Below are 25139 nucleotides of genomic sequence, written 5' to 3'. Positions count from 1 at the left end.
TGACGGATAAGACGCGACGACATAACCTCACCCATGTGAGCTGAAAATACGGAAGTGAAAATTGCCTTTCAGTGGAGTTTCCCCTATTCCAATCGTCAAGACTGGGAGTGGGAAAACAAGTAGAGCGTCAGGCCTTCAGAGACCAACTTCACCTTGTTCTCAGGCCTTCAGAGACCAACTTCACCTTGTTCTAGGTGATCAGGGATGATCTTAATCTTCCTATCATGTTGGTCCAACTCCTCGGAGTCTGACTAAAAAGTCATTTTTTTAACAAAGGAAGCCAACCAACAGTTATTGCTGGATACACGGATTTATTCAGTAAACATATAGAAATCACCACGATTTCAGACTCAAATTTTCCAAAAATAGTATACATGTATACAAGTATATATTTTGCATTGTACAGATCATAGGTTCAAGTTGGTAAAACGACCCTGTCATTTCTCTCCTCATAGCAACAGTTTCAAAGCTTTTGAAGTGAACCATCTTACAGGGATGGCATCAATACTTTATGAAAGGAAAGTAACTTGTGGATCCAACTTTACAACATTGATGTAGAATTTGATGTTGGCTTGAAATATCACATTATACAACTATCGATTTTGCCACAATGATGTTGATCATTCAGCAGCTGCAGAACATATCAAACAGACCGGAACCAAATATTTATGCTGAGCGATGGCATTGCTGCAAAATTTTTCTGATTTGGCCAAGTTGGGCAGTCAAAAAAAAATTGTTTTCAACAGATGTAAAACTGGACAAGAAATATTTCTAATCAGAGAGAAACAACAGTAATACCTGGCACCATTTCTAAAATAAATCTTGAATATCTCATTTTTCTAACTTACTAGCAACATTCAACAATTTTTACAACTATTTACAGAACAAACTTCCTTCTACTGACTTGATCAGTCAAGCATCTATATCCACTGAAGTATCAAAGCATTTGGCTTTCAAAATGATTTAAAGTTAATAGTTATTGATAATCAAATATCCAGCTTTTTTGTGTTATACGTTTAATATTCTAGACTAAATTTGCTAACGCTGTATATTCTCAAATGAGCATATATCTCCAAGACGGAAATGCCCCTCCCATCACACAATGCAAAACTGAGCATTCTGCACAAAACACCTAATTAAGTATGCAAGTTTTTGGCAACTACGTGTAATTTCTAATAAATTCTATTACATAGCCATCTCATGATACTTCTGTGACCGATGTCAACCCTTTCTTGGCAACTTAACCCAACAAAACACGAAGGGCCTTGGGCCGACATCACAACGCTGACCTTTCAAACCACCAGAGACCTCTATTGAGCATTCATCCCTTTACCAACGAGAACCTATACTGCATGTTTGTTTCCAGTATAACTACAATGGTTTAATAACACGTGCACACCAATAACATCTGAATATTACTGCCCCACAAGGATAAAAGTGTCAAAGTGCAGGCTTGATTATAACGACATAAAACCACCACATTATACCTGTTATAGAACTGTATATACAAGTCCACCAAATTAAATGTAAAAGTTTGCTTCCACCCAACTCTGAAGCCAATGCATAACCATGATAGATAGTATCAGTATATACAGTCCTTTGCGTTAAATGAAACGCCCAAGGCTGAAGGAATACTAGGTATAAAAGTGTTGCCATACATATATACGGTAACACAGCCAAAAACCTGCAGAGTATTTAGGTATATCAATATAATATACTATAGGCAGACTTGTAAACTGTGTGGGCAGGTTGAGAGATTACCATATAATCATATCTATCGTATACAACTCCAAAACCAAAAATCTGTCCACAACTTGTGTGTAAAATTGAACACTGATAATTATAATAAGTACAATAAACATGGAATTGACAAATGTCTATATCGCTCTACTGGTACATGAATGTTCCATTTATAAACAAAAAAAATCCCACAACGTCTAATGTAGATGTGAAGATTGGTCAATAAATGTTCACTGTAAGTAGAGCCAATATACTGCAGATCACACATTCACATAACCCCCACTGTTGAATATACAGAGTACTGGGCTGATTATAAACATGGCTGATCAATTCCCCAACATGGCCGCCAAAATGTTCCATGACATAACAGAATTTGATACGACACACTTAGTCCTCAGTTTTATTTGGAAACAAGGGCAATTGGCAACAGATGCTTTATCAGCAACAGGGACCCTAGATCTTTATTCGGAGAGTACCTATACTAGGTTTTAATCACAAGAGCCTGATTCAAATATTCTTGGGAATCGCAAGAGAACATGGTAGAACAGGTCAACAACTTTTTTTATTCAAGGCTCTAAAAGTTCTCGCACGGCACCAATATTTGAACAAATTACTATTACTGGCATACACTGTACTATGTTGACCTGTGGTTCTTGTTGCGATACAACATAACATCTTATCAATTCCTGTCAGAATTTGGATCAAACCTGGTACCATGTATAATCAAAGAATAAGATAGATTGCAATGTATAACTTACAGCATATGTACACAAAACACAGGATATACACGCACGTTAGTTCTACTTCCAAGTGAATTATGTTTGGGTTAAACTTTACCAGCACAATGGTTCAGCACATTTAGAACGAGAAATGTGTTTAATAACTGTATAGTCACTGCACATAAATTTTAGCTATAATTAGGATGGATTTAAAGGTAAGGTTACAAGTGCAGTTCCCATCCGAACTACAACCAAGATATATGAGAACTTCGACTACATTGGATTTTGACAACCAATGTTTGAGTGAATCACATGTTTTTACCCAAACAACAATCAATATATGGGTACAACTATAAAAGAAACTGCCCAGTCATTTGCCCCAATTGAGGTGAAACTGTACTTCAGACCAACTCAAATCAAGATATGTACAACTGCTGGAGGAAATGTAATTCTGTGAAAGTTATTTAGTATGATAATCGAGTGCTCCTTGGGGAAACGCACCAAAATCGTCACGAATATCAGAAAAAATAACATTGCAAAATATTGATATATAATTGTATATGAAAAGTGTAATTAATAGTAAAGTATGTCAAAAATAAAGAAATAATAGCAAATAAAAACACCTGGTTTTAAGACGTTTGTACTCACATTAAGACCCAACACAGTCTAACCATTGATGAAGAAAAAAAGCACAGTTTGCAAGTTATGAAATTGTCTACCATTGGCTTCGCAGATTTGTAGAATCTTTTTTGAGTAAACTCCAATCAGTTAAAAGTACTACAAACAGAAAGAAAAGTAACCAGCTTCGACTAATGGTTAGGCGCATCTGGCATGGACGAAAGACTGTGCTACAAAGAAAATTTCATTTTGTACGGTAAAGGGTTCGATTTGAGCACTGGTTCAGAAGTTTCCTGGCACCCAAGTGCTGTGTGGAGATGAGGCTACTATACCAATGCCCACTCCAAACAACAGCAATGTGGATAGAAGATTTGGATATTGGCTGATAAGGTTCACCAAAGAGTGAATAGAATTTCCGTCCAAGTTTAAGTTTCACTTCCATACTTCCTAGGTGAAGTGCTTCACTAAAAAGACGCCCCTGTGACAATGGAGGAACTTCACTACATATGTACCCCCAAGATACCAACTCTGCAGAATATCAGATTTCAAGTGGAAGAAAACTAAATTTTAAATCATGTAATTTACATTATTCCAGTGAATGTTTGGTAGAATATTCAATATAGATCCAATGGCGATGATGATTATTTATTTTGCTTTAATTACTAATACATCCAGAGTGAGCACCGCCAAGTCAGTATACACTTGGACCGAATATAAAATCCAACTTTCGGCCAGTCGACACAGCCTCGCCCTCTATGGGACGAGGCAGGAAAAGTGGTGGTACAATGCAAATACTAATTAATATGCATACATGTAAATTTAAGAATACTCGGCAACAGCCGTCAAAAATGCAAAAAACTTTGATTTACACACCCTCTTAAAGACACTTATTCATATCGAAATTAACACTAGAAACAGAAGAAAAAAATTACGACAACTTACTCTCGTTATACCCTCAGTATGAAACATGTGTAATTACACTATAATTACGATACAATCAATGAAACACGTCACAATCAAATACATTTCAACGCCATCAAAATAAAATGTTGAAAATCAAACTATTTCAACAAACGAACAAACGCGAGGCATTTTTTGGATACTTCCAACATTAGAACAATATATCAAAAAGATTTTTATATTTTTTTTGTTTTTTTTTCTTCATTTTTTCATTTTTTTGTTTTTTCTAATAATTCATATAATTATTATTAATATAGGTGAGAAAAATGCTACAGGAACTTACTCACTTGTTAATTAATAGTTCAGAAACCTGCTCGTTGTAGACTAAAAAATACAAGATTGTCATGATACAGGTCTAAGTTAGTTTTATTTCTACCACTGAAGACAGAACTTCTACAAGAACTCAAAATAGGAGATTATTTTTATTTGAATCATCGGTAAAAAGGACGCTCAAAAGGGAGCGGTCAACAGTCTCATGAAGAAGTTACATTAAACTGGCATCCAAAATATTGCTGGTTAAAATATTCTCTATTAGGGATAACCACCAACACCTGATTTTTCAAGAATCTAAGGTAGAGAGGGCACGTCCTTTTACGCCTTGAAGCCGGCTGACGCACACACGAGTGAACAAGACATTTACCACAGCTGTATATGTTTAATACTTGAGCCAATTCTTCACTTATCATAATATACATGTATATATCACCAATCATACTTTGGCTAGTTCACTATATAACAATGGTTGAATGGAAGAACATAGAGTTCACAAAAATATAACAAAAAACTGGATATTATTATGGCATCTGTTAAGCTAACAGTATGTATATAAGGAATATATATAGTATATATATATATATGCAACCGTGTCAATGGTACAATGCCTTTACACAGAAGCGGCCCTTATCAAACTACCCCTACAAAATAATCAATTATTGCCACAACACAAAATGCACGAAGTGAAAACCAAAAAAACGCCTTCTTCCCAAAAAGGCCAAACGAGACATGTACAAAGAATTAAGGGTGAGCGTGAGCAATGACGATTAATACAACGTTTCTGATTTACGAAGCTTTCTATTAAGGCACAGCTATATAGTCACGACCTGACTAGAAAATCTTGCATATATATATATGATGTAGAGCCCCTTGCCACAATAAGGGGGCGCCGCTGAGATCTCGCCCCGAATACGCCAGTGATGAAGTCAGCAGTGTCCTTGACCACCTTCTAACAATGCAATACACTACTGATGCGCAACGGCATAAATGTTACACACTAAAGCGAAACAAGGAACTACCGAATGTGACTAAATCTGAGAACACCATTTTACATGCACAAAATATATAAAGAAAAACTGTATACTTGAAAAATAAATCTCAATTTTGGAATGAAATGGAAATGCACTAACACAATAAAGTTACATATAATCCCATTTCGATATACTGGGATGTATACATACATGTATGAATGATGATGATAAGATGTGATTCGAATCAAATCCAGTATCGGTATACAATGTATATCGCAATCAAATATATTGAAATCCCTGCGTACAGTGTGCTAGTACATGTATATATAACCACGGAGGTCTTGGAGGTGCTTAACAGAAAGACTGTAATCGCTTTGTAGAGAAGAGCAGTTTGTTTAAGCTTGAATTAATATTTGATCAATTGTTGCAAATTGCGCAACCTACCTAGTTAAACACATTTACAAGTGAACCTCCAAGGCTTTCTTTGTTTTTTATATTTTTTTTTTGTTTTTTTTTTTCTTCAGGTAAAACCTTGCTATACACACGAACACTTAAAGTATTTAGTTGCCAACACATTACTCAACCACACATTAGTCTCAAGCAATTCAATGACTGGCTGAACTATCACAGTTACATAAGCTTCCAACCAGATAAAAGATCAAGACTCGTTTCAATTCAATTTTGAACCAGACAAACCAATATTTCCTAAGAGTCATATTCAGTGTGGCTTAAGTCTTCTTCCTGACCACGTCATAATGATAGAACACAAACTAATTTACAGAGATCAATAGGCCTTCCTGGTTTTATTTCACCTTGCCTTGCCAATATTTCTATCTTTTCGGGAAACTTTGTGGACAAATGTCCCCGCCTGTAACAACAAATTGTAAACTGGTCCAACACTCCCTCATTTTCTAGGAAGGAGTTGTCAGCAGGAACAATTTTCACTTCATTTCTAAAGCTTTTTTCTCTTCAACAAACCAATATTTTTATCACAATGATGTCTTCTCCATCAATGCCCATGCATTTTAAGCAGTTCAGAATCGAATAAACACCTTTTAACCTGAGTTGTATCGTTATGGCATAAGATTTCACTCTCAACAAATCAACGACGCATATTCCTTCACAACCAGAATCTAGAAGTGAAAAGTATTTTATGATGACCAAAGTAAGATCCTGGGTTTAAATCAAAAATTCCAATAATATCAGCACAGCCCGCATGTCCTACAAATTGTTCAATCTTCATATTTCACACTTTATTTTTGTGCTCTAACTCGGACAATAGTTTGCTGGCCGTATCAAGACCACTGGTATCAAAAATTGAATTGAATGACGAGATCTGCTTAAAACGAGCAAATGAGAGACTTGTTCCAATTACTTCGACTCAAAGGACACAGGTGGGGGAAGACAGGACAAAGTCATTCAATTGTTTTAGTAGTAATAATGCGAACCAACCCTAAAAACTAGATATAAACTACACCGAAAAGGGAAACAAACATCTTTCCCTTGAAAAGCTACACTTTAAACTAGACCAGGAATGAACAATGAACAGGTCAAAAGAACTATTAAACATTAAAATATTCAGAAATTCAACGGATATCAGTTTTGCAGTAATTGTTTTTCATAATACAGTATGCATGATATGTGGAAAACCAATATACAAAATAGTACTGCTTACTCGGACATCAATTTCCACCAATTCAACCTGCATCTTCTCACCCCTGGGTTAAAATGGACTGCCCCAGATCAAGGGGAGGAAACGTCCAAACACCCTAAAATAGGGGTGAGAAGGGTATAATGCAGGGCACATGGATTTTGAACATCAATTCATCCCACACTAAATAAGTGTGATGTTTTCCCATTGAGTGCATATAACGTAGCACAATATTTGTAAAATGATTTTCCGGGTAAAAATCCTGGAAAACGCTTCAAGTGGCTAATAAAAAGTAATAAGAATGCATCATATATTCTGGTCCTGTCCCCACTGTTTTTCTCCCCCATAGAACTGGAGGAGCTACATTCATACAACTAAGGTGACTAAATCGACATTATTGGGTTTATTATGTCTTCAGAACAGGGACGATGAACTGGGAGACAAGAGACTGTTGAATATGATAACACTACTGCATAACAACACTGGTTACACCACTACATCTTACAGTGTTCCATGCAATGACTCTTTCCCTGTCCTTTCGCGTTTTTTTTAAAAAACGATGCAGGCTGGTGACCGCGACACAAATCGCACAGGTATTGGCTATAGACTTTGTAGCTGCCGACATAGCAGTTATGTAAAACGTGACATACAATCAGAGAACAGTTACATTACAAAGGTATTTAAAGTTCTAAAGAGGCCTTCTGAACGCATTCGTTTTGGTAGCACATCAACTGAGGTAGCAAATATAAAGAAGAAAAAAGACATCAATCGAATATGGGAGATTTATCGGCTGCTTTTACTGATTCCGTATTCGGATTAAGATTTCAATAAATGAAAATGACCCATAGTATCTTTCGATGGGAACCAAGTTGAGGCCAGGATATCACGATATAGGACTTCTTTGACCACCCATTATTTAACATACTACATACATATATACTAAGAGGCTAGTCATTTAGCTGAAATTCGCTAGCCCAAGCTGTATAGGCTCAGTATTTATCGCTAAGTCGCAACAGAGGTCGCGCATATGAATGCTAAGACCCTGATAACCAGTAGAAAGTTGTTTCTGAAGATTAAGGAGTATTCTTGTGAGAACAAACCATATTAGATTTAGTCTCACTGGAGATGGCGTAAGCTGGTACCAACAAGCTGCACTTGCATAAATTGAAAGATTGCCAGTATTGTAAAACGATAGAGAAAGTCCAATACTTGTAAAATCATATTTGAGCAGATATTAAGTAAAAAGCACCATAGAATGTTTCCAGAGAGCTCACTGCGTAGCAATCCAGGCTCGAGACTCAATTTGTGATAACGTTACCCCTCCCCCCTCCAAACAATGGCTTCTGACTGACAGATGTCGAACTTTCTGGCACTGGTTAGATGTTGCATGAACACGTTTTGCTGTTATCTGTTGTGTAGTGCATTAGTTGCCATGGTAATGACCTGCTGCAGCAGTGAAAGGAGATTGCATTTCATGGAGACCACAGCAAAATTGTTTATTAGCTCAGCTACCATGTCATTCGATACTGGCAGTAAATCCACTAAAGCCCCCATGCCACGGTATTCATTAAATTTACAACATCTTGTTTCAACTAAACTATAAAATCCCCTTTCGTCATTTTATTTTAGAAGTCCTTCTTTTGCATTGTCATTCGTAATAGGCAGGTCAGATTAATATCACACAAAACATATTCACAATCTTACGGGAAAGAGCCATTGCACAACACACAGAGACTACAACAGTGCAGTAGATGCACAGCGATTATAAAATGGGTACAACACCTATTGACTGATTATTGGCAAAAAAGCAGACGACAAACTCGCAAGTCGCCATAGAAACTAGATTCAGTAGCCGACAGCCACTGATATCAATAAAACATGATATTCTGAACAAGTTTCTGCGGGAACCCATGGATGATCCAATCTGTCAAGGATACATCATTACTTCAAAGCAGTCAACTCCTCTTGCTACATACATTGGCCTAAGTGCTTTCTGATTGGCCATACGTTGGTTTAATGTTGGGGAGCCAGCATTTCTTTTCACATAAAAGTACACTACAAATATTTTCCCGTTGGGTGCCCAATACAAATCAACGAGGTTGTTCCAACGACATAAAATGTACGTGGAGCGAGACACAGCCGATTAATTTTCACACTGAAACTCCATAACATCAACAACCACCAAATATTTGCAGTAAAATAAACACAAATTTCAAACCTACATTATTTTCACTTTCTTATCAGCCTTAAGATTATGTAGTATATGAATAAGGAGCATGACGAAGACAGAATTCAGAAAACACTGGGCTAGTTCGAGTTGAAAGAAACAGAATAGGAAAGAGACAAAAGTTTATTGGCAATCTTCTGTACGACCTAAGAGGGTGACCCTGGCCTACGGAATTTTGACTGTGCATGTAGTATCAGGAGTGGTAAAGCATTTCTTTACAGGCACATCAAAATGAGTCAAAAAGATGTGTAAGCAAGTCAATGCACGAAAAGTACAACACAATTTAAAGTAGGATCTAGATCAACATCCTGCCACGTCTTTGTGTCAAATGATGGACTCTGATTGGGCAATGCCATTCACACCGCCATTCGCTCGCTAATGAGGTACAAACTCAGCACAACTTTGTGCAAGTGATTTTACAAACGATCCAACGGCCTGCTTTAGGACAACGACAACCTGAATTCTACAGTCAAAACTTGAATAGGCCAAGGTGCAGATCTGTCACAATACGATGCCTTCTGTGACCTGAACCAGGAAGAACATGGTACACTGCTTCAGTCATTCATTGAATAGTAACATAAATTTTATTAGCACTTATCCCTAAATGAGTCGGATAGAAGGGTTACGAATTCAACGGACTATTCCTAAACCAAGGAAACAGTTCATGCCTGAGGCAGCATCTGGTAGAACTACAGTCAATAGAACTGGTCAACACTAGGACCAGGACATTTCTGAGACGCTTAAACCCCCCCCCCCAAACACGTTTAAATTGGTACCAAATAAACCCTGAATGACCTTGAAGTAAATCTGTTCCAGCAAGACTGTTGTCTGTTCCAAATTTGTCAACAAAATAACCAAAACTGTGATCTGGCCCAAGGTCAAGATATTGTTTCCCCAATGACATCTGTCTTGCACCTTGTTATCATAAGGTATGACAAGTCAATATGTAGTTCACGACCTAGTTGATAAGATGGACTTGGACACCATGTTTTTTTCAGCAGAAGATTTCCAGAAATGCCCTAAATCCCATAATAATGGTTCAAAATGCAATTTTAGCGATGGCAATCGTACCAGTGCATATATGATGAGAATAAACACTGTAAAATGAAGACTGCCAAGCATTGACGTAGCAAAAAATAGAAACGTGGCCGAGACTAACAATATCAAATTCATATATATTAGCACTGGTAAGAGCAGGAAAAACATCGTAACTTTTAGTTTGTTTGATGTCACGCATTCCAGATTTCCTTATGCAGCGATATTTTGAATGAAATATACAAGTTCTCTGCAGACTTTTAGCAATAAAATGAACATGGTGAGCTTTGTTGATCATCGTGTCTTCACCTTTTTTCCTGGCGTGCGACCAGAGGATGATATAAAGACCTAATAATTGAAATAAAGTACGAACATCAGATATAAAACTCGATAAAACCTCGAAAAATTCACAAAAAGTTGGAATGTAGTCTATACCAGTTTTGACACTATCTGTAGGGTAGAAGAGTCGTCACCATGACAACCAGTCAAGCTACGTCCACAATGTCAAGATCAGCAGTGAAAGATTTTAAGATACTGTTTCATGGGTAGAATATCTACTAATGCCCCTGGTGGTCATACCAGGCACTAACAAATCGCTATCTAAGAAGAAACCTTGAAGCCTGTATTTAAACACAGAATACGTCAAGTATGGTTTCTAGTTTTTGATGAAATGCTTTATGTAATATATGTAGAATGCACAAGGCGGGGACTCTTTCAGAAAATTCAACAGTCTGGTGTCGTTTTGTAAGAATTTCTCATAAAGTTTCAACGAAATGATGGTCTGCAATTTAAAAGTTGTCAACATTTGCACTGGAAAATGGTACAGCAATGAGCAGCCAAGGCTTGCTGCCGAAAAAGTTTCGTTTTTTTGAACCCAACAATTCAATGCAGTAATCACTGTTGGTTTGATTATGTGACTTCGACAGAAAACGCACAACATCAGACTGGTGAATTTCAACTGAATACCTTGACAACACCACCTCGGCAGAATTCATTTCACAAGTGTAATCTGCCGAGTCAGAGTGTCACGTGAAATATTTGGCAAGTCGTGCTAAACAATATTACATGTTATGATTATTTTTATAAAACATCAATCACCAAACACTGCTATTAGAAAGAAAAACTCTTTTTAGATTGATATAAAATTTCAAAATGGACAGAAAAAAATCACAAAAATATAATCAGTTGTCCAGACTCGAATAGTCCCCCAACTATTGAGTGACACGTGTGTGCCCTTGTACCACTTGTGTATACATGAATAATAACGTTATGTATAACATGAAATAGCCACGGTGGATATCTTTGTTTCTGAGCTCAGTTGATGTTCGAGGGTCAAAATAACATGCTAAAGAATCTGTTCCTTTGGAAGTGAGTCAAGGACCAGGAAGACGATTTTCTCCGAATATATCTTATATATCTTAATATTACTGTTCAAAATGGGCTATATTGCAGGCCAATGTTAACAGAGGTCAATAGCAACAGTCTGTATCAATCTGGACAAGCAGCGCCGACACACTGGACAGCAAACTTGTGACCATGCACAGCAAAAGATGAACACTGCGGACACACACGTAAATTTGGCATTCCACAAGTATTAGAGTGCAATGCTATCGAACCGACATGACATTATTGTTTTGCCATTCATGATTACCTGTTTTCAGAGTAGTGGTGATGGCGTCATCTATTGTTCATTTATTGTTTTGCCATTCATGGTTACCTGTTTTCAGAGTAGTGGTGATGGCGTCATCTATGGCTTAGTGACTGAACAAGTAAGACCACCAGTATTTTGCAACCAATAGGACATGTACATTATGTCTGGTGCCGTCATGTCATTGCCACTGAATTATTGGACAAAGTTGACGCTATGCGCTGTCCCATACTGTTGCATAATAAACATTGTATCCTTTAGTGACTGTTGGGTGTTAAATCAAGTAAAGATGAGAAGTGGGAAGAATATATAAAGTATAGTTGATTCTATGGCATTTTCATAAAGTAAAATGTTTCCAGTGATACGGATAGAGGGCCTGGGGGGAAAGGTCTCCTACAGAAGCACAGAGATATAATTCAAATCAAGCATTGTTTCTTAGGACTATTAGGTCGATTTAGACTTTGAGAATGTTGATTTTGGGTACCAAAAATCTTCAATGACAGAAGGCACTGTGCAAAAATGTACCGGGCTATACAACCAAAGAGAAGAGTCAGTTGATCATACGATTTGTTATGCAGGGTATTTCAATACCACCTGGAAAAATTTTCATAATGTACCAGCTATAAATTGGCGATATCAGACACGTGCTTGTTCATACTGAGTAACACAGAACGTAACCACTGAACTTATCTTCCCGTCTGTGTAGCAGGGTATGCGCGAGACACGCTTGTCAACAGTGGAAGGGCACAGAGTGAAAACAGATGTGAAGCACGTCGATATGTTTCATAGGACTGTTCAGTTCAGTTCAGACTGATGTATGATGAGTAGTTTCTAACTTCGACAATAAAATATACCAAGTCTGTAAATAAGACAATAATAATCATCACTTTTATAAGAAATTTGCTTGGATTCAAGCTGTGAGGTCCTAGTATACTGTGGGTCTACAACCATAAACACAGTTTGCTGGAATGCATTAAAGCTATGAGTCTCCATTTCGTTTGAATTATGTGGAGTAAACCACCAGACCTTTTTATTGCATTCTTGTATCATGGTTTTGTGCGGTAAATGTACATGTACTTAACTACTTACTCCATCACACAAGAAATGATAATGCAGAAATAACAAGACACTTTTGGTACCGAGGGGATTGGCGTCATGGGTAAATAATAGATCTTGTTACAGCAGCAGTTACAGTAGCATCTACTGTATAAGAAGGAAGCTGTAGTTCACTGTCAAATGTTGTACTCGGTTTAGCTTTCCAGTGTGCATCAAAAGTTTTAGCGGTTCAAGAATGGGAAAATTCCAATTAGGCCGTTTCAAGATTAAGTTATTTGGTTGAGGTTTGTAAAGTTATATCACACAAGTACAAGGGTAACACTGAAGGATGTATTCAAAATTTACTGTAGCTTGGACTATGTGCACGGTTTTTGCCTTGTCTAAAACGTTATAAAACAAATCAACGCTCAGCACAAGATTTCACAAAAGTGATGAAGTTTCCAAAACAATGCTTTTGCTAGTTATCTGCTCTACAATATGAAGGTGTGAAAAGGCAGCACTTTCAATGGATCCATGATGGATGAAAAAGGGGCCATCATAACGGCAACAATAGTTGCTTTTAGTCCTTTGAATATTAGAATGTAGCCAAGGATATATTTTGAGAATCTGCTTTTATATTCATCTGATTCGGCAAGACGGGACAAGTTCATTTAGGTTCATGTGAAAATCTTGGTGAGAAAATCCGTAAGAATCTTCAAATGCTCAGAAACAAAGAAATCCACCAAATGGCATATCCCTATATATAGAGTGCAAGTGCGGATGTATTAATTAAATGCTCAGAAGTAAGATATCAGCTTTTCACTGTACACAAGATACACCAGTGGGAGGTATTGAAACGCACAGAGACGACGAAGGCATCTCAGTCGTTCTTGTCACGCCCATCTTTAAACGTAGACTGGGGAATAAATTGACTTTGTATATTACAATATATATACTGGTATAATTATGCAAGAATAGTTACAATTTTGTACTTTGTGCATAAATTTTCACAATAATATACCCAACTGATATGAAAGTCCATCGGGTGGAAATGCTACCTTCGAATATCACAGCGCCAGTTGTTAGACTGGAATGCCCCGAGCCGGGTGCACTGGAAACCAACCTGTCAACTGGAGCTGCAAGAAAAATATGACTACCCCACCCTAATCAAAAACAACCTTTCCCCAACTCAGCCCGGTGCTCAAGGGAGCTAAGTGGCAAAGATGGATGTCTTGGGGTGGAGTAGCCAAGACTTGAATGAACGCTCATGTCGACATGGCATAAATCATACTGCTAGACTTGCAACCGAATCAAGACAAAGGGTTGTTATGTGGCCACTTCCGAGCTGAATTCCTGCGACTGTAAATATTTCACCCAATATAAATCCCTTGGTGGCACATCTGAGCAACACCTCTAATCAGGTCTTCTGACACAAGCAAGGTTTTGACATAACCCAAGTTATAAGCTGGACTACAACACAAGGCAAAACATTTTTGCTCTTGTTTTTTCATTGCTTTTTTTTCAGCAAGCTGGTGGGAAATCCCTGAAAATTGTTCACAAATGTCGGAACTAAAATTCAAACCGAATGGTTGCAAGTCTAGTTGCCACAGATTTAAAGACACGCAGTTGTATAATCGCAATAATAGGGTGACTGGTCATCTAAAACTATACGTGTATAACAAAAGAGTTCTGAAAAGCATAGTTATACTTTGTATATGCATCACCTATCTTATATATATTGACATGACCAGAGCAATGTATGCGAGTATCTAATTATGAAATAAATGTTATCACTTTTCACAACACTGTAGTATTCCATACGGATTTGCTCAACTCCGAGGAACGACCCCAGTGAAAAAATTGTACAATAAACTTTTTTGTTCAATCATTAAAAACGAAGAAAAACTCTACTATGATTCAAATAAAAGTGGTACTAAATATTCTTTCAAAATACTGCATCAGATCATAAAGAATATTTGTTTTGATAACACAAAATGGAACGATATGATAAACGAGAAAGCATTTCAATTATTTAACAGAGTTATGTTTTTTTGCAGGGAAAATGATCCGTTCCCACTAACTACTAAACTCCCGGATTTCCATTCGTCAAATCAAAACCACAAGTGGCCAATTCAGCAAAAAAAAATTAAAACCCAAACATGTGCAAACCCTGCGCACTGTAAACCACTGAGAACACTGGCAGTGTTGACGACATAAAATAATGTTGGCACAAAAGAAATATATTAAAAAAAGCCAAGTTGAATAGTATATATAAGTGATGTCATGTCAGTCTGAAAAAGCACAGGATAAGCCTCCCAAATCCCTGATACCAACGGTTACATAATCATGAAAACTTGGGATAATAAAATTGTGAAAACAGCATAACTGGAACGTTGGATACACATATGTATAGTTAGCCTACACTGCTTGTAATAAGAATTTTAAAGCTTTTAATAATTTTTTTGTTAACTCACAAAAAGAGTCGCACAACAAGCAGTAAACACAATGTCACCCAGCTCCCGCTAAATTAAATATAACAGACTCTATCTAAGGGACGTACTCTTGCCGGTGCCAACCCGTGCTTGCTAGACACACGCACGACCAAGACCTGGCTATGGCACCGCGTACCACCTGACAGTTATCCTTCATGTAAAATAGCTACCAATGGGACACAGCTCCTAAGTTATGTAGAGCGTGTTGAGTACTAGTACATGGTGATTATTCTTCGCCAAGGTCACAATGTAGCCTTCGGCAGTGATCTTCAATCCACAGCAGCGGCTGACTTTGACGTACGGACACTCAAACTCGCCTATCAGGGATCCGTCGCGTTGGAAAACAGCAACGTGGAAACGATTCCCATGGCTGTCGCCAACAAGTACATCACCGGCATCACTGATGTCGATTCCATTGGGGAAGTTGGTGATGTTTTCACAACCGATGCGCCGAAGGAACTGGCCTTCCTCACTGAAGACAACCACACAGTGGCCCTGAAAAGTGGAAACAATATTTCATAGAAACCTTTTAAAACATGGATTGATAATATCGATGTGCATTTACTTGTACAAATAGGCGTGTTAACTCAATTAAATCACTAGCATGCAGTAGAAGTAGCCTTCTTGATGGAGGGACAGAGAACAAGCATAGGTGATGAATCCAATTTTTATGTTCCCATCTCACTTCCGAGCAAATGACCACCATCAAAGAAATGGTGTCAAAGTGTACTTCCTCCATCAAGGCATACAAAATACAATATGTTTTTCACTTTCTGGACCTGTCATGTCAGCATTTTTGTAATCAACTGGGTCACTGGAACAACCTGGATATAACATGGCTGTAAAAAACGATGTCTGTAAATATCATCAATTAACTGAACAGTATTTGTCTTGCATAGACATATAAATTGAGCATCGATGTCAGTGGGACACTATTGACAATTAGATGTGTAGGGTCTATTAATAAGATCAGCCGACTTCTCTTTCGCAATGATAATATTGCAAAATTCCATCTGTACTGAATGTTTGCCCAACCAGATTTATATACCTCATAGCCTATTTGCTATTATCTAGTCATTCCTGGCTTGCCTTCAGCCTATTCCTAAAGTATATCATGTTAAAGTTACTGCATGCAATTCAAATATCAGAGGAAGTAAGCAAACCGAAATTTCACATAGAATAGCTTTGACGGTGCAATTCCCTACCTTGAAATCACAAACGAAGTATTCCTTCCCGTCTATAGCGATGTCAGACGGTTCCCTCATGTAGTCACTGCAGTCGAACCAACGGAGCAGATCACCACTTTCAGCAATACAGAACACAGTTGGTGAAACGCTATCCACCGCAACGATGTGACCTGCAATAAGAGCCAACAAGATCGTCACCGAAACCCAAGATGGGAGGCAAAGCTACCTCAAAATCAACAAAATTTAGCAAATCAAAACAAGGAGACAAGCACAATGGGTTCTTCCATCGTAGTCTGTTGAGCAGAGAGCAACACAAAACCCATCAAGATCTTAGTTCCTGTCATTTCACATAGAGCTAAGAATCGCATCTAATTTCAATGAATCTATTTGAAAGGCCCAATTCTGACTCAAGTTAGAAAATGCGAAAAGGTGCAACTCACCTTGAGGTGTGAGCGCTAGCCCAGCTACGATGTCAATGTAGCGAATCGCAATCTTCTTGATAAAGTGTCCATTTTTGGTGAAGATCTGCATACGAGAACGCTCGTTCCCACGATCACAGACGACATATTTTCCGGACGCTCGGAACACAGCGACCTTGCGCGGGTACCACAGTTGACCTTCCTCACGACCTGAAATAAATGTTCACAATGTCCATCTAGATGTCTTAAGAAACAGACGCAAATTATTTTCTGCCTTTTTATTGCCTTTGGAAATCTACCCAGCCACTTTTACAAGACAAGTTTCTGAGCAGACAAGTAAACAACCCACAGCAGTTGGGAGAAAGAATTCTGGTTTCTGGTCGAACATGCAAAATGGAGGACTTAATTCACTACGTTCTAGACTAAAAGTCAACTCACCAGGGATGCCAAATTGGTATTTGAACTCGCCAGTTTTCTCAAAGACTTGGATACGATGGTTGTTGGTATCAGCGACAACGATATCCTCATCGGCTGTACCCAAGCAGAATCCATGAGGAGAGTTGAACTGGCCCTTTCCTGGCCCAAGTTGTCCAAACTTGCAACCAATCTGCATAGCTGATACTTTGCCGCCAGACCTGCGGGCAAATGGCGGGTTGGCTCCACTCATGCCGCCACCACTCCCAGAGCTTGAACCTGCAGAGTGGAAAGAGATAAGTTCAAACAACTGGATCAAGAGCTGGAAAGGTACAAAAGAAGGAGGGTGTAACTGCCAATATAGCAAGTCACATTCTCAGGTCGCTTTGTGTTTTTAAACCGAAGCAAGATAGAGGACTGTCACGGAGAAGAATGCAACTTACTGGCAGAGGTGAACTGACTCAAGACTGACAGATCAGTCATGTTGCTGAAGACATCACCACCAGGTGGGGTCGTTGACTGATTCATCCCAGCGGAGAATCGTGGGCTCTGGCTGCTGAACATGCTGCACGTCGGAGTGATGGTGCCGCTGGATGAAGACACTGGCGGCAGGTTTCCGAAGCTATTCTGCTGATTGAGGAGGTTGGCGAGGCAATCCAAGGTCGGAGGAGACGGGGCACGAGGAGCTAGGTTCAATCCACTTACTGCAGAAGAGAGACAGGAAGATGTCGGTGTTTTCTACAGTATTGTACGACAGAAGCAAGGCACAAGAAGTGCTCCCTATGGCCTTGCCAAAAATATCTCAAGCAGAGAAATTTGAGGATACTGCAGTTCCAGGATGTATCAACTTAAAGCCCCACCGGACATTTTTTCTACAGTTGAACAAAGTAGTCAAAAATATCCCAAGTTTTTTTACCTGGTGGAGGTCCTCTGTCTTCTCCAATAGGTTTCAATGCAGCAGGATTCATTCCTCCTCCAGTCACATTGCTGAGGTTGAGTCCACTCAAGATCTGACCATTCAGGGTGATCTGTCCGGACGCATTCACACCAACGTTCCCCATCTTTGCCAGTTGGGCCAAGTTGACCTGTGGCGTGTTGTTACCACTGCCACCACTGGAGGCATCAAGAGAGACGCCGCTGTCCGACATTGCCGGGCTGTGGGAGTTGCGCGAGTATGTTCTCAACTCGCTCGAGCAACCGATAATAGCCGTCCCCATGCTTTGTATACCGGGCATCATCGGAGGTGGCGACATGGTGTTAGGCAGTGAGAGGGCCAGCGGCAGACTCAAGTGCGGTGGTAAGAAGGGCTCATGATGAGCTGTTGACCTTGGCGGTAGTGGTGGCGAGTCTTCATGGTTCAACATGCCAGACGGCAGAGAGAAACCGGCTTCGTTCTCAAATGATGATTGAAGTGAGGAGTGCTGAGTGTCGACACGCTGCAATGGAAGGAGGCAACTTGTAAGTTTATTTAGCATCAGTAACTTGGATGATCATGCATAACAAACTTGCAGGGTGAAACACATTACTAAGATTCTTCATTCTGTAAACTACTGAAGTTGTCAGCGCCCAGATCTGACGACCCAAAAACCTCAAGATAGAATGCTGGCAACTCTGGATGCCACTTTAACCAAGAATACTCTACCTCCGGCTCCTTCTTGAACTGGCCAAAGTTCTTCTTCACGGCATCTTCAAACTTCTCCGCACTTGACACAAACTCAATGCTCGTGTTGGCGTCGCCCTTCGGGGTGTTATTTATCAACGACAGCAGCTGAGAGCTGATCATACTCTTCATCATCGAGATCTCAAGACTGTTGCCTTTCTCGAGGATTCGCTCAGCAAACTTGCAGCCATCTTCGACACGTTCGACCGTCTTTTCAACATTGTTGATCATCTCCATGAGTTTCATTTCTTCCTTTGAATGGATATCTTCCAGGTCTTTCAAAGTTTCTTCCTGAAATTGATGTAGACAGGATTGAGAAACCGATTGAACAGCAGGGGGGGGGGGCAGTTGAAAGTTGACACAATGTGAAATTACCTCGACTTTCCATGAGTTCAGAGAAAGGCATAAACATCACAGGGGAAATAAAATGCCCTCTACTGAAACAGTTCAAGGGGTCAGAAAGTTGTGTTGCTATGGTTACAATAATACAACAACATTATGTAGCCATTAGCACTGCCACCAGAACAAGCTCAGCTTATCACCTGGATATCTGACACTGTTAAACTTTTTCACCTCCCGGAGGTCTTTTGCATTGGATCTCACACTTTTGCATATAAATACAGAGTTCAAAATTACATGACTACTCCGAACAAATGGCTATCATGATAGCCATTTGATAGTGATTCTCTACCCACCTGAACTTTCTCCAATATAGCCTTGTAGCTCTGGAATGTCTCCTGAATCAGACCCTTAGCATTGTCTCGCTGAAGTTGAAGCTCTGACAGCGAGTTGGTCAGATTATTCGAAGCGTCTTCGCAGAATTTGGTCTTGCTTCGACTCTCTTGCATCAGATTCTTGATCTCTTCGACCTGCTTTGCCTCGATATCGGCGATTCTCTCATAGTGGTGCTCTGGTGGTTTATGGTCGCCGAGGATGCAGTCGTTACACATAGGGGTCTGAAAATTGAAATAAATCATTGAGTACTGTCTTTTTCATGGTCTACCTGAACTAACTTTTTGAATAGGGGGCAATGGGGTCGTGGACTTCTGATAATTCCCACTGATTCTGTACATTTTCCAACAAAAGCTGCAGTCCTGTTATCTAGTCCTAAACAGGATTTTTTTATCCTATTGCTTGTCAATAATACAATTTCAATACCTGGAACTCGGCAAATATGCTGGGTTGGCTTCTCCAGGATATTGAACTGTACATTTGTAACGAGCTGATCAATTGAAAAACAGATACAAATTTTTAATTTTGGCCTTATTTGAATAATATTTCTGATGCATACTGGAATTCCAATACTGAAACTCTTGTATCATGTATAATTTAGGTAATTTCCACTCACCTGACAGGTATTGCAAAAATATTTCATGTTTTCTGCTGGATGCCTGGGGCAGTAAACAGGCTTATGCAATGACATATTGTTCTCTTCATTCTGCAGGTCTTCGAACGATACCACCTGGAAAAAACAATCAGAGGAATAGCAATGAAAAGCACATCAACAATACCAATGCGATAGTGAAAGAGACAAGTTCAACCAACGCCCAAATAGTTGGGGGGGGGGGGGGGGTCTGAAAGCATAACCGCCAATCAAGTACAGAACAAATTGCTGATTGCACTTGTTGATCAGGGGAATGTAAAATAGTGTCAATCATTGTCCGTCAGCTAAATCAGCCACAGTATGCTACAATGGAAGTTCTTTCCTGATCAAATAGATCATAACAGAAAAGAAAGACAAGGGATCAATTCAAAACGAACATGGATATTTTCTCTACTAGAACAGAAAGAGCAAGGTATATTTCATCTTCAAATGACATCAGAGTTGGCAAGATAATTATAATCATAGAAAACATGCCCCGAACCCCTAAATGTTGTTCAGCACTGGATTGTATCAGCATGTTTTTCACATCAAACCTGAACCGTGTATTACCCACAGCTGTATACACAAGAACAGCGCCAACATTTCCGCGATAATTAACATGTTCAACTGATCAATATCAATTGAGGCAACGTGATCGCACACCTTATATTGGATTCCGAAACGCCAGTACAAAGGTCTAACGAAAGACACAATGCTTTCAAACCCATTTAGGAAAGCTATGATGACTAGCTCTCATCTTTCTCAAAAATCAATCGATTACAAACACGGAATATATATTGACACAAAATGAAAATTGCATAGGTTTTTCTCTTTTTTTGAACGTGGGGTTTTGAATCGATCAATAAATACACATACACAGGCTTACCTGTATTGACAAATAATGCAAAAAGTTTCTGTGCCATCAACAGAGATTGCTGGTGGAACAAAGGACCAGACTTTGCTCAAGTCTAGCTGTGACCTTTGAGCAGGATGTTTAACCTTTTCATTTTTGTGTCGCACGATTATTGATAATGATAAAAAATATAATACATCACAGACAAATAATCAAAACTATAAACTGGGAAATCTTTGAAGTTGTAAGTTTATTTCAGCATTTTGAGAACTTTGCTGGTCTGGAAAAACAGGAAATTCAAACACACAAGGTTAAAAGTTTCAATCAAACTTTAGGAAAGAAAGTGAGAAATGTTCACACTTTCCAATCAATGAAACTATTCTCGATTGTCCAAACTGCAGTTGCCAACAATGACATTGGATTTGCAGAACTCTCATCGAAAATGCCTCAGAATATTTCACTGATCATAAAAAATGCAACCATTTCGACTAAACCGCCAGAGGCGAATGCTAAAAGCAAACAAATTAAATCAATACCACACATCAATGCAGGAGGTCGGACCCCTGTAATTCATTGTGCACTGTAAACTAAAACTGGCTGATCCAATGCATCATTATTGACATTCAAAAACATCAAAAATATGATCATGATATTTAAACACTGGATACATGATGACACAGGCTTGGCACATGACTAGGAAGTGAAAGAGAGGAAGTGAGCTTGGCTTGATAACTATCGCATTTCTACGAAATGCTTTTAAAGATTTCACTTGGACTGGAATATCAAGGGAAGTGAAAGTCAAACTAAGATATCCAAGTGCCCATGAAAGTGCATCATGAACATGCACCCTTACGCCCAAAATTGAAGAATACACCCACAGACCCGCACAACGAGCCAACTACCAACATGGGACCAGGTTGTGGGTAGAAAACAACAGGCCACAGCTGGGGGTAGCAACAGCTGCAGCTCATTGAGCCTCGAGGTGTCTGAAAAAAAAACCACGTGTGCTCTGCAGCACATTGAGGATATCCTCAATGCTCATACAATACATACAGTACTATCAATTTTAAACTCATCCTGAAAGTAAAGTCGAGGGTATTCACCTCGACTGTATTTGTAATGTGGCTTTGATTATTGTTGAATATTTTTACGCAGAAATTCAAATCAAAATAGCTCACCTTATGATTTTCAAAGCATCTCATGTACTGATGCGCTGTCACACAGTTCGGGCAGAGAAAGTTCGCACAATCACTACATCGAGCCACGGCTTTCTCCTTGGCTTTACAACTCGTACAGACAATCTGCATCTGTTGAACGGCGCTCATGTCCATCATGTTCACCATGACAATATCTAACGGCAGCCCGAGGATGCCCTTATCGTAAAGATTTGTCTCCTGTTGACACGTCGGACATGTGAGGATCTTTGGCCCGTTTATACTCTCTTGCTCCTCCAGATGTTTTTCTAGACATTGCTGACAAAACTCGTGCAGGCAGTTTAGAAGTTTAGGAGTCTTGTATTTTTCTTCACACAAACTACAGGTCTGTTCTTCGCAGATGACAGGGGACGCCGCCTCCAGGGAGGTTTGATCTTCAGCATCTGAGCCAGCTGAGGCAATCGACATTTTTGCTGTATGGTTTAAGGACAGGCAATCTGAATAATTCAAGGACGCTCATCCAAGGCAAAAGAAATCTGAAAAGACACAGACATGACACTTATTGACAGAGAACTAGATTTAGTTCAGACTCTGAAAAGGGGAGAATGCGGAGGTGGTGATTTCAAGTGAGGCGTGGTTCCAACCTTGTGGCTTAAGTCTAACTCTGAGTCATCTTCCAAAGAAGATTTTTAACTCGGAACCAAAACAACATTTCATTTTCATATGTTACCACTGTCCACTCAATACCAGATCTTTCAACATCAAGTCAGAAGTTTAAAACCTCTCCATGCATGGATTGTGTAATCGGAATGTCCACCCAAGTTCCCTGTTCATTTTAGTTCAGTGGTGTGATTGTACAACATTTAACAACCAACTAAAGATTACCAACTGGTTTTTATCACATTCATATTTTACTGCACAGTGTGAAAGATAATGAGTATCTGTGTCATCAGTAGTCTGGGACAGTTTTTCCCCATAGAATGTAGGTTAATCTGAGTTTTTATTGAAAATAAATGCATGTGAATTGGAAAAAATGCTCATCATGCCTGTGCCTGTGGCATGGCTCGCAGTGAAAAAGGACTTCAGACACAACAAGTTCTGATTGCTCATTCATCGATGACTTCACAATTTTATAATAATAGAAGTCAGTTTTTCCCATTATTGGTCTGCCTAAATATTCCTACATTAATACATCCATTTCTAGGTCTCTTAGTCTTAGTCTCAGTCTATCCATGCATTTTGAGAACTCATTCTCATTCGATCATTCAGGCCTACTCCGTTCCTCTGAAATGCATGGAATGGATAGATTAAGAGGTTATTTATTATTATATACTAAAGAGAAAGTCCAGTTCCTTTCTCTATATAAAAATTCTAGAGGCCTAGACGTTGGTGCAGGATTTTGACACGCTCTTGGGAGACAGATTCCCAATGGGAAAGACTCTGGATGTGTGAATACACACCAGAGTATAATACCAGTCCAGTGACTATTGACTGACCTTCAGCCAGTGCACAGTACACCTACATACTACTAGTACAGAGATGCATACCTTTCTGTGTAAAATGTATGATGGAAAACTACGCAGAAAAAATCTACCGTTCAGACACAATTTACAGCCTCAAAATCAATACAACATGACCAGTAATGAAAAGGTGCAACTGAAACTTCAAATGATACGATGCTATGCAATAACTGGGAAGAAATATAGTAAACTTTCAGTTTCGGAAAATTATGTTCAACAGGCAGGCGTAGTTCGCTGGCCGAGTGCTTGCTGGCTATGCCATGGCGACTAGCTGTACAACCGGCACGAGGCACGACTCGGGCAAACCCCACTTTCACTTAGTAAATTCGGCAATACAAACCATAAAGATGTCTTGATGAATAAGCTTACACGAAAGAGTATATCTATATCTTATAACATACAAAAGATGGAGGCTATAAATGATCCGATTATTCTATAATCAGTGAAATCATGATGATGGTGTACTTTTCCGATCACAAATTATGCATGGGAAATGTGAACGAGGACAACCCGAGGTTACCCGAAGTGGAGCTCCACGTATAAAACTACATTTCTGCACAATAAGCAGTGTTTTTACAACAAACTTGACTGAAATCGGAAGAGTAACTCACATTCTTTGACCTTGAATCGTTTATGACTTTGTAAATCGTGTAAAAAGCGGTTTTTATTCATGGGAAATGAGCGACGATGTATCTCACTCCAGCTAGCCTTCCCGCCATGTTGTAGCAATGTACGCCTGCGCCGATCGATAAATTGCGGGACCCTTGAAACACGTGTTGAATACGCAAAGGCGGGAAAACTGGTGCGGGGATGCGGGGATGCGGGGATGCGGGTCTTCAGACGAGTCTCATCCTGACGTAACCAGTGATTAATAATAATAATATACCCCCCCCCCCCCTTCTCGATATTTTGTATACGAGATAGGAGTAGGCCTATAGCAAAAACCTGATCTCAGGATGGACGAGTTTTCGGTGTAGGTGTAGGCCTTACTTCTGTGGTGGTTCGCCATATTTCAGTGTTTCCATACACAACAGAGCCGGGCTGCGAGAGACCATAACTTTTCAAAAGGAGGAACACCACAGAAAATCGCGTCGATCTGTTCCGCGAAATTATGTCTTTCACTTTCAGCGTTCCCAAACAACGAGGTGAGGGAAACACTGAGACTGCGGAAACGCTCAAAAATGTTTCACTTATGCCCAA

General features: G+C 39.2%; 1 protein-coding gene across 1 annotated transcript; it reads right to left on the bottom strand.

The window, feature by feature from the left end:
* Window positions 1-291: 291 nt before the first annotated feature.
* LOC135493322 (brain tumor protein-like) lies at window positions 292-24659 on the bottom strand. Its single transcript, XM_064780582.1, has 11 exons — window positions 24551-24659; window positions 22444-22955; window positions 20398-20511; window positions 19745-20005; window positions 19032-19340; window positions 18306-18825; window positions 17833-18093; window positions 17414-17668; window positions 16997-17185; window positions 16575-16726; window positions 292-15864 (listed from the first exon to the last, which is right to left on the bottom strand). Exons 2-11 carry the CDS (start codon window positions 22885-22887, stop codon window positions 15556-15558), a joined length of 2814 nt encoding a protein of 937 aa, XP_064636652.1. The 5' UTR covers window positions 22888-22955; window positions 24551-24659; the 3' UTR covers window positions 292-15555.
* Between the last annotated feature and the right edge of the window lie 480 nt (window positions 24660-25139).

This window comes from Lineus longissimus, chromosome 9 (genome assembly GCF_910592395.1).
Source record: "Lineus longissimus chromosome 9, tnLinLong1.2, whole genome shotgun sequence".
Classification (NCBI taxonomy): domain Eukaryota; kingdom Metazoa; phylum Nemertea; class Pilidiophora; order Heteronemertea; family Lineidae; genus Lineus; species Lineus longissimus.
Note: the sequence above shows the minus strand (reverse complement) of the source record. Positions and strands in the feature narration are given on the sequence as shown.